This window comes from Taudactylus pleione, unplaced genomic scaffold (assembly GCF_031769625.1).
Source record: "Taudactylus pleione unplaced genomic scaffold, aTauple2 ptg000229l, whole genome shotgun sequence".
NCBI classification, from domain to species: Eukaryota; Metazoa; Chordata; class Amphibia; order Anura; family Myobatrachidae; genus Taudactylus; species Taudactylus pleione.
Window position 1 is genome coordinate 4,453,008 of NW_028284631.1, and position 11,728 is coordinate 4,464,735.

The following is an 11,728-nucleotide window of genomic DNA, read 5'->3' on the forward strand; positions in this document are numbered from 1 at the left end:
CAAATCCAAACTGATAAATGTACCATATGCCAGCAAACCTCAAATACTGGACTGTCTTCAAGTAGATTTAGACAGATATTGTCGTTAGTACTGTACATTGAATGTACAAGTTCTGGCACAGAGTACTATTAGATACAATAGTATTTACAGAATAATTAATCTAGAGTAAAAACAATTTGCCCTTGCATAAAATCTGTTGTGGCACTGTGGGATCTCTGTGTTATGTTGGAGGTGCTAACACTGGAACCACATGAATCTTTAGATAGAAGAATCACACAAGTGGCGCATAGTAAGTAATATTTTTGGTAGAAATATCATCTGCCCTCAGAGTGGGACATTGGCAAGCTTTATGGTACCAGGAACCATTTCTGATCATCTTCTCAGATAAAGTGCTGCTGCAAACAAATCCTGCATTCTTGCCTAGTTTTCTATAAATTTTACGTCAATCGAGAAATTATACTTCTGACTTTTTGTCCACAACAAATTAATAAGAAAAATTACATATAATGCATTTGGTTAGAGCAAGTGCAATACATCTTATTAGAACAAAGAAAGCCAGATCATTCCTTGTTCTTCCTGAATGTCCGTGTCATGGGCAAGCTCCTTCCAAAACCACGCTTGCAGAATGGAGCAGAGACAGAACCTCACAGGCATATAAGAGAAAAGGACATGAGGTGCCAGAAATCCTGACAATAGCAGTGTGTAATCCCTGGGCTCACAGGGATCAGACGGTCTGTCAGGTTTACAATTTACACTGAAAATATTCACAGCTTCAGCAAGGTAAGGAATCCAAAGTATAACCTGCTGAAATTGGTTCAGCAAGAAATAAAATAACATCTGTAATATTAATTTAGAAGAGGCCACATCCAAACTTTCACAGCAAAATAAATAAATGGACTTCCTTCTTAAATTATCGTAATCACAATTCACCCAGCTCAAACAGGCCAATATATAGGTAACATGAATGTCATTTAATTTTTATTATAAAAACTATTTTGTCATACAATAAAAATATTTTCAAGTGGAATTGAGTGTAAAACATGTGATCTGTCTCAGCATGCAGCTCAGTAATGCCCTCTGTAAGACTGGTTCCACAAAAACCATGGCACACTCATTGCATGGTCCAGCTTCAGCTAGGAGTCTCACTCACCACTTCTCCAGGTACCCGAGAAATCCCATCAGCCTTTGCAAGCTCCTCTTCTAGAGCCTCAGAGATTCTGTGGCTGGAAGCAGGGATCAGTATGGACAGACTCATGCCAATCAACTCAAGACTACTGTACCCAAACAATCTGCAGGCTTTATCATTGGCCATCAAAATCTGAAATGAAATAAAAAAAAATCATATATATTATACGCACACACACGTATCTATATACAATATACAAGCAAAAGTACATTGCAACATAGCAAATATATAAATGATTTTGTTTATAGACCATTGTAATGTAGGTTTCAATTTATCAGGTGTGTGTCTGTATTATTGTGTTTTTGTGATGTGTGGCCAGGGCCACACTAACCAGAAAAGAGGGCTGACCCAGAGTCAAAATAAAGTGGATTGCCATTCTCTGCGTTAGCCATGTTAACAAAATATGTCTGACCATCATAAGAAAATTAAAGAGTTATGGTAGACTTACCATTGATAACTCTTTGAGGTCCATAATGATACCATGAAGGAGATATTGTGGTTGGAGTGATCCAGGCACCTAACAATTAAAGCTTTCAGCTCCCAGGTTGCCTCTGGTCCTCCACAACATATACCCCGCCCCTGGTCACAGGCATTTAGGTTTTGTAAACAAGCCAAAGGAAGGAGAAGGAAAGAGGAGAAGGAATAACAATCGTACACCAGAAAACACTCTCATACAAGATGAGGGAATCAGTGACTGAAAGAAAAATTATCCAATGCAACCAGGTGCGGCAGGGTGTGTGCCCTGTGGACCTTGAAGAAAAAGTTATCAATAAGTCTGCCATAACTCTAATTTTCTTCTTCAGGTTCCATAGGGATCCACAGGGATACCATGGGGATGTCCTAAAGCAGTTCCCCTAAGGGTGGGGACGCTCCTGAGCAGAAAGGAGCACTTGTCACCCAAAGGAACCATCCTGTGAGAGGCAAAAATATCAAAGGCATAGAACCTGAGAAATAAGTGTGAACAGAAGACCACATGGCTGCTTTGCACAATTGCTCCACGACTAAACGCCCAAGATGGCCCTACAGACCGAGTAGAATGTGCTATCACCATTTTTGGAACAGAGAGATCACCCTGTGTCTATACCTGAGAGATAGTCATACGTAACCATCTAGCCAGAGTCTTGGTTTGTTATATGGTTTTCACAAACATGGATGGCCAGCTAACACAAAAAGAGCATCTGATTTTCTAAAAGTTTGTACGCTCCACATAGATATGGAGAGCACGAACTACATCCAGGGAGGCTTCCCCTACAGAAAAATCTTAAGCCTGAAAATCTGGAACCACAATTTCTTAATTCATATGAAAACGGGACACTACCTTAGGAAGGTAACCCTCCCTTGTACAAAGAACAGCTCTATCCTGACGAAAATTAAAAAAAATGTGGAGCGACAAAATACAGCTGCCAAGTCAGAGGCTCTGCGTGCAGAAGAAATTGCTAGAAGAAAAAGGTGTTTTCGCTGTCAACCATTTCAAGTCTACAGAGTCCAGAGGTTCAAATGGGGGAGCTTGTAGCCCTTTGAGAACCAAAGAAATCCCACAGTGCTACTGGTGGGACAAAGGGTGGCTGAACTCGGAGAACCCCCCGAAAAAAAAATTCTAACATCTGGTAAAGAAGTAATCTTCTTCTGGAATCAGACTGACAGTGCAGAAACCTCCACTCAAAGTGGCCAGGCAGAGACCAAGTTCTAATCCAGCCTGGAGAAAAGCCAAAACCCGGAAACCCTAAACATTTTCGGATCAGATTTTCTGTGGGAACACCATCGACAAAAGAATGCCAAACCCTGTAATAGATGCGGCCAGAAGAAGGCTTTCGTGTCCTAAGCATTGTTTGAATCACAGAACTGGAGAAACCTTTATCTCTTAAGATGGAAGATTCAAGAGCCATGCAGTCAAAGATAGACGAGGTAAGTCCGGATGCAGGCAGGGACCCTGTGCTAACAGATCCGGCCATAGAGGAAGAGGATACGGACAGTGTATGGATAGATGTCGGTGGACCAATGATATCTGGGCCAAGCAGGAGCCACTAGTATTACTGTTCCGCCTTCCTGCTTGAATTTCCTGAGGACCCTTGGAAGAAGGGACATCGGAGGAAAGAGATATGCCATCTTGAAGTACCATCTTACTGCCAGTGCATCCATGAAGACTGCTGATGGGTCTCTGGACCTGGAACCGTACCTGGGGACCTTGTGGTCTATGTCTGGTAGTCCCCATTTGTTCACCAAAAGTTGATGAACTCCCGGATGGAGAGACCACTCTCCAGAGTGTATGTCCTGACGACTTAGGAAGTCAGCTTCCCAAATGAAAACCCCCGGAATGAATATAGCCGAGATAGCCGGAAGATGACGTTCTGCCCAAATCAGAACTCGTCACTTCCCTCATGACCCGCTGAGATCACCAGAGATGTTACTGGTGTTGCGGCCCGGCGGAGGTAGACTGAGTCACAGTGCATGAGTCTTAATTAATACGCTCAGCACTGCTAACTCAAAACATAGAAAATAAAATGAAACATAAAATAAAAGATTGGGATTGCCTGAGCAGTCCCGTTACAAAGGTGCGTCTGAATCCCGACGCACCAAACGAACAACTGAATGCCTGTGGCCAGGGGCGGGGTATATGTGGAGGAAAGCTTTAACGGTTTGGTGCCTGGATCACTCCAACCACATTATCCCCCGTGATATCCCTGTGGATCCCTATTGAACCTGGAGAAGAAATAAGGATTCACAGGTTGTCGGCCAATATTTAATTTCATTATCATAAGACCAGTATCAAAAAAAAAAATTATGATGATGATGGATGGTGATGGGGATGATGATGATTGGCATTTGATTAAACCAATCTGACTGAAGGCCTGTGTTCCAGTGTTTGAGAGCAATGGTTGATTGAAATTTGCACTCATACATTACCAGGTTTTTGTTCCAATCATGAATAGATAATCTGTAGGTGTATGGGCAGTTTAAAAGGATTATAACAACAAGTACAGCAACTAAGGACACTATTATTTATTACATATATTTTGTTGATATGCCACATCCAATCTTCCAACTAGACTGGACATAGGTTTCTGTCTGTAAATGCATGTGGGCTATATAGTACACTAGGGGCAAATGTGTATAACTACATGGAGGGAACATGTGCTAATCACTGTGTGTTCAGTCCTCGTAACGTAAGCAAAGCATCACACATTTTGACTAAATACCATTTTCCCACTTTCGCTAAACCCCAGAAGTCTTGCTGTAAGGCTGTAGAGTAGCAGCCACCATATAGTCATACCATGTGTCCCGTCGGACTTCAATATCAATCCACAGTTTTAGCTTCTGCTTTGATACCAACCACAGCAAACCCTATTCCTCCGTTACAAAGTTTTTAAATCCCCTAGTATCCCACCTCTCCTTAAATAAAAATATTGTTGGACTTGGTGATTTTGTACACAAAATCAGGGGCTGAGAGAGTTTGTAAAATTAGTTTACCCAATTACTTGAGCAGCCTAGGGATCAGGGACAATTATGTACGTCTGAATGTGACAGGTGTGGGTACATGTCACATCCTCATATCCTGATGGCATTATTAAAGGTTTTGCCTAATGGATAAGGGTGGGTACACACTACAACGATATCTGCAAGATTTGTGGTTTCCAGGCAAATTGGAACAATAAATCATGCCGTGTGTATGCACAATTACGCGCTCCAGCAGGCCGCACGCAATATCTTTCAGTTGGCAGTGCTGCACGCCCAGGTGCAGTTTCATGAAGGACGATACGAGACATTGTTCTGTTGTTCATTAAATTGCACAGGGTGTACAGGCAATTACGGATGGTCAGGGACGAAGGGAATTTGTCCCGGCCATCATTCCGATAGCCCCTCGTTGTAGTGTGCACCTGGCCTAAGAGGCAGACCATGTGGGCTTGACCCTTATTACATGCAATAGGATCTCAATTTCTCCATTGCTTGTTAGGAATAACGATTCATTGCAATTTATCTCCTAGGTGACTCTCGTGGAAGACAGGCGTTGTAGATAGGATGCAAGCAGCACAAGGGGAAACAAAGGGATCTTGTTGTGTACGTTACACAATGTGTCAGTCATGGTGTGAGCTGGCATATGGATTGGTACAGGCTTTCAGCAAAACAATAAAGAAGCACATCCCAATATTTGTAAAATATTAATTCTCCTGTGTGACATGGAGAATAAAAAAAAAGGTGCCTTATTTTCTGATATGGAGCATACACACGGTTAGATTTGTCAGATGAACGATTTTTGACTGCATTAAAATGAATGGAATCGTCCAAGTCTGACTGCAAACACATCAGATGTCAGATATCGTTATCTGACCATCGGGAACGCGCATCGTTCATCTGACAGATCTGTCAGAATTGTCAGATTTTCCTTCAGATATGAACGATTTTTTAAATCGTTATCGTTCAGATCTGAAGGAAAATCTGACCGTGTGTATGCACCATAACAGTTTATCTTTCTTTGCATCAAATATAAAACAAGCATACATAAAGCAATTAGAACTGTAAACAAATATTTTTATGTAAAGAATATTAATTTGTTTCAGAATGTAGAACAATCTTAAAACATTAAAAAAAAAAATCAAGGCATAACAATTATTTGAAAATACCTACACACCAAACAATCAGAAATCTTTTGTGCAAAAATCATTGAGCCTTACATGATATCATGTGAGATCAGATATAAATTCTATTGTATTATGAGGATGTTTTGTTTTTTCCTAGATGCAAACACGAATTTTATAAAAAAAAAATAATAAAAATAAATATATATATATATATATATATATATATATACACACACATACATACACACACACACACACACACACACCCTTCCCCCCATGAAAATGTGGACAGTACTGCATTTATTATCCATAATAGGAGACACATTTTTATACCTGTGTGCTTTTAGTGTTCACAGTAAGCACGGCTCGGTTTGAACTGCGCACATATGATGGCAGACAGTGGATGGTATCATCTGGGGTAGGTATACCACTGGCAGATTCCAGGGGTGACCGTAACAGTATGTTGCTGCCCGCTGAAGAAAGACTGTATGAGCTCCAGTCCTCCCCTAAGAAAAAGAATCTATTACAAATATAATATGAAAATAGCAACTATGCTGCAATTCGTAGCACCCATTCAGACTTTTCACCTCATTGAGAAGATCAAAGAAGATCCATTTAAAGAAAAATCAGAGGAAAGGCCATTGAAAGGTGCCAATCAAGGAAATAATTTAAAAAGAGTTTAAAGAGACTTTTAAGCTCCCCAGATCATTGCCAAGTCATAGCAGCTATTTTTTCTGCAACCCTAATGCTGAAATTCACCAAAAACATTATCGCTAACGTGACATATGGCATTAAAACAAAATTGTAAAGAAGCTCTTTTGCTTTAGGGAAAGGAAAACTTGCCAGAGGGTTAAGTGGTTGGAGAAAGAGATAGACAAGTCTTGAGAGAAGATTTATAATCCAGTAGGACAGTGACCCAAAAAGTCACATGAAAAATAAATAGAGAAAAATAAAAAGAAGAGTTTTGCAGTGGCCAAGTTAAGCCCAAGTGGTTTAGTTATTAAGCTTGTTGACAGTGCAAATTAAATGGGCAATAATTATTAAATGCAAAACACTTCTGGTATCGCATTTAATATTATTGCTGCAGCCAGAAAAACTGCTGCCTACTAAATATATTCCTAAAGCCACGTTTCCACTAGCCGATAAAATTAACGATTGAACAATAACGATATCGTTATTGTTCATTATATCGGCCAGTGGATATGCCGTCAACGATCAGCAATACGCGCTCCCACAGATCATTGACGATGTCGCTCATCACCCGTACTTGCAGGGCAACCTGACGATATTGTCAGGTTCTGCAAGTTACAGGGATGAGGGAGGGTGATGTCACTGAACGATATATCGTTCAGCGTGTGTGCTCAATGTCGTTAATGACATTGAGCACACCACTGCCGGGTACACACTACACGACATCGCTCATGGAGGGGTCAAACCAATTACCTGCGAAGGGGATGGGTTGCCATGTACAAACGCCAGCAACAACACCCGAACTCGCACCCCCTTCTAGTGCCAGACAATTTAACAAACTCACACCTAATTGGATAGACCCCCAAGAGGTAAGAAAATAAAATATGAAAAATGCCAGAGGGTTAATTACATTTTTATGATGTTAGAGGAACTACTATTTTAAGTTCTGGAAAGTTTTTGGAGTCTTCTTGTGATTATTTTTGCATTATTTAGAATATGCTGTAAAAATTAAACAATACAATAATTCAGTATTTTTGGCTCTTTGATTTCTACCGTTCAAGCCACTCATACCCCTTGTTATTATCCATGCCATATGTAAAAGGGTTTGGAATAGTGATTAAGTTTACCGGTCAGGCTGGTGGTATTCCAATGGCTCCTAGCACGCCCGCCATGTCTTCTTCTTCGCGGGCTGGGGAGCTGTGGAAAGGATTTGCTCAGCAGAGAAACGCTCTGCAGTGGGGAATTGGGGGATTGCAGTACGACTGAAGCTTCCATTTTTAAAACAATATATTTCCTAGATATAAAAAGAAAGGGGGCATCGTAACATTCAATCACTACATTCAACTCTTGCTCCAGCAACACAAATATAAATTTATCCTGCCACCAAATGCAGCACAATCTCAGGCAAGATGTCCTCACATTATGAATATTATTATTATTAGCACTGTGTTATTGCTTTAACCCCAGCATGTGTCTTCCTACACAACCAATGTGAAGAGCTAAAGGTGCCTACACACTTGGGGATGTGCTCGCGATCCGACATTGTGTCAGATTTCCCCTTGAACTCTCCCCGGCAATCGTGGGCAAGATTTGATGTTAAAAACTGTCCAATGTGACACACGATCTATCGTGCCTCCTAACTATTCCAGTGCATCGTGACTGAGATGGTCAGATCTGCCCTATAGCATGGCAGATCTGACGATGCGATGTACGACCTGCGGGGACGAACATCGGCATCGTGAGTGGACACAAGATTTGAGCATATTTTACACTATCTGTCGTCACGATGCATCAGAATCAGGCAAATCGTGTAATATATCGCTAAGTGTGTAGGCACCTTAAGTGTGATGGAGGATTGAAATGCAGAGCGCCTCGGTGACATATGCACAGCTGTCTTGGAATGATGGACTAGGCTGCTACTAATGATATATATTGGCATACAGTAGTGGCAGTGCCTCAGGCAGGTCTGGTGCAGTAATAGACCATGGACAAGCAATGTGCATCATCACACAAAGCACTGGGCTGTCACTATTTGCCAGTGTGACAAAACAACATGCATCGCTCTCCATACTACACCAGCCAGCGCCTGCTGAGGCTGCCCCGTACACACAGGTGCTACTGTCCTCCTCCACCTCCCCCTACCTCAGCAGCAGCAGCGCCCCGCACACAGCAGCACATTACTCACACACGGTCCTCGTTATTATGTCATCCTCCTCCCCACACAGAGACACATTCAGCGGAAAAGGCGGGACTCATCCATTTGAACGTGCCGCCCAATCAGAGCCCCAAGCCCGCTGACTGTTATGTGTATCTCCCAATCAGCGAGCTTAAAATGTTGCCGAGGGAGGGTCACGCCTTCATTGTGCCAGAAAAGAGCGGGCCAGCGGTTGCTAGGGACGCGAGCAGCAGATTTGTTTATCTCATCTCAGTCCAACAGCGCTGCTGTATCATACAGTATATAGCTGCTCAGGGGGCGTGTGTGGCGGGCTGGCTGGCGTACAGCAGTGCTGCTGTATTATATAGCTGCACAGAGCACAGGGGGCATGTGTGGCGGGTTGGCTGGCTTACAGCAGTGCTGCTGCTTTGTACTATATGTTTTTTATTGCTGTGTATTACATGTTTAAAAAAAAAAATAATAATTCAAAAACAGTGGAAGATATACATTAATAATATGTACATTGTACACATGCTTCATAAGATTTTCCTCCAGACCCTGGTGACGTCAGATTGTCTCATCCTTCAGTTCTTAAGGTGCCCGTACATCTGCGACGGATCGGCGCGATGCAGGGATACGATCGGAAATTTCCAATCGGCCATCGGAAACTTCCGATCACCCACCATCGATGTTCTGCGATCCGTTGCCGGATCGCAGACATTTGTCATGTTAAATGTCAGCGATTTGACGATTGCGATTGTCAAAATCCAACATGATGGATTTCTGCAATCCCACGATGCTGGGTTGCAGCATCAAGGGATCGCGGCAATCCGTCACTGATGGATGGGCCCCATTAGTCAATAACATATTTAGGGGTCTATTTACGTGTTAGGAGACAGAGTAAAAAGAGATAAAGGTGCCAGCCAATCAGCTCCCAACTGTCATCTCACAGGCTGTGTTTGAAAAATGATAGTTGGGAGCAGGGCCGTCTCTTTTGTTGGGCAGCTGCCCAAGGGCCCGAAGCTTCAAGGGGCCTGCCAGCAGGGCCGGCCCTTTTTTCCTCTTTGAGCTGCTCCGGTGCGGCAATCCGAGGCAGCCAGCAGGAGAGATCAGGCGGCAGCAGAGCACTCACACAGGCAGGAAGTGTTTTTAGTTTCACTTTGCCTGTGAGGCTGACACGAGCTACTGCAGAGTGCAGAGGAGAAGCCAGGCAACATCCGCTGAGCTGCTGACAGACCACACAGGATAAAGGTAAGAGCTGGAACAGGGGAGGCAGATACATTTGGGGGTGGGGGCTGATGGCACTACTATGGGAGGGGGAGACAAAGACATGGGGAGTAGGGGCTCAGGGAGTTGATGATACTGCTATGGGGGAGGGGGAGGCAGATACATATGGGAAGTGGGGGCTGACGGCACTGCTATGGGAGGGTGAGACAAATACATGGGGAGTAGGGACTCAGGGAGCTGATGATATTGCTATGGGGGGGGGGAGGAGGCAGATATATGTGGGGGCTGATGACCTGTTTGACCCTCCAACATGACCCGTTCCATTAGGTACAAAATGCTCTGCTCCTGGACTTCCCTCTTAATTTATGATTGCAGACACCTGTGCTGAAACAACTGTCTCATCAATTACCTAGCTCAACACAGGTGTCTGCATTCATTAATCAAGTGAGAAGTCCAGCAGCAGAGCAATTTGTACCTAATGGAACAGGTCATGTTGGAGTGTAGGCTGTTATGGGGGGCAGGCAGAGACAAGGGTGTGTGGGAGCTCAGGGCTGAGGACACTGCTATTGGAGGGAGGGCAGAAGGCATAAACACATGGGGAGTGGGGGCTCGGGGTGTTTATGACACTGCTTTGGGGGTAAGGGGGAGAGATATTGGGAGTGGGGCCCAGGGGAATAGGACACTGCTCAGGTGGACTCCATTATCCACATTGATAATAAGGGACCCAGCAGCGACGGTCTACCGGCGTCGGTCATTCATACTGATTCCCAATACGGGCAGCAGGCTCTCTTGTGTATTATATGGTGGCTGTGTCATATCATTGTTCTGGGCAGCATATATGACGATTTATATTTTTTCCCCGTGAATGGGTGGGTAGGGGCCCCAGTGCATTGCTTTGCCCAGGGCCCACACTGCTGTTAAGACAGCCCTGGTTGGGAGCTGATTGGCTGGCACCTTATAGGTGTGTACACACTGGGCGATAAAGTGGACGACTGAACGATATCGTTATCGTTCAGTCGTCCACTTTATCGTCCATTTTTAACCCCAAAAAGATGAACGACTTTCTGCATCAAGCTATCCTTATTCATGAATTATTAGTCCGGGTTAACTATTAATAACAAGGCATTTCATATTGATTTTTATCTATGCTTCTAATATACTTTGCTTGTGAAAGGCCTTGTTATTGAAGGATTCATTTACCAACTTTTTATCCTTGAATTAACTTGAGACCTTTTTGTACATATTATTATAGGACGAGACCATTTTATTATGTATTACCGTCAAAGCAACCATGGTCATGGTTCAATAGTACTTAATCTATGATAGGTTACTCACCTCTTTGACTATCTACTCTATTAACTGATGACAATCTCATTTAGAGTAACTCATTAAGGGTCCAATGCAATATGTAAGACCCTTAACAGCAGAAGCGAAATAGTGAGTAACGTTGCGGTTACACTGTTGTTTCTAAGGGTAATAATACCACCAGTTGATCTCTCACCCCGCATTGATGGCCTCTGCTAAGTGAGGGGAAGTAGAATTATAGGTGGATTAATCTCCACCCTGCCCGTCCTATTACTTCATTCTTATTAGGTAGCATGTTATATGGACTGGTGTGATTTCTAAAGGACCATTGAGGTATTATGTGTTTATTATGCTGCTTTAGATGTTCGCCGCTTGTTCGATGAACAAATATCTTCAAAATATGTGAATATGTTTTCTATTTACCACCCATTGTATTAAATGTCGATTTAAGGGGTATATTATGAGATAGGATGCTTTACTAAATTAGCATATACCTTCAGACCACCTTACTGACTAATTTTTGGGTGTATTTATGTTCTATGTTTTTTGTCTAGTCTTTTGTCTTTTGCCATAGATTTATTAGCTAGT

The 11,728-nt window shown here is 42.8% G+C and overlaps 1 protein-coding gene across 2 annotated transcripts in view; it reads right to left on the reverse strand.

Moving 5' to 3' along the window:
• Positions 1–8,734, reverse strand: part of PASK (PAS domain containing serine/threonine kinase) — a 62,165-nt gene extending 53,431 nt beyond the window's left edge. For both annotated transcript variants that reach the window (XM_088479245.1, XM_088479244.1), the window contains exons 1-4: positions 8,639–8,734; positions 7,581–7,747; positions 6,097–6,269; positions 1,151–1,318 (exon numbers count right to left, since the gene is read on the reverse strand). In XM_088479245.1, the coding sequence (XP_088335371.1) occupies positions 1,151–1,318; positions 6,097–6,269; positions 7,581–7,728 (489 nt within the window). In that variant the 5' untranslated portion in view covers positions 7,729–7,747; positions 8,639–8,734. The remainder of the gene's footprint in view (positions 1–1,150; positions 1,319–6,096; positions 6,270–7,580; positions 7,748–8,638) is intronic.
• Positions 8,735–11,728: the final 2,994 nt, after the last annotated feature.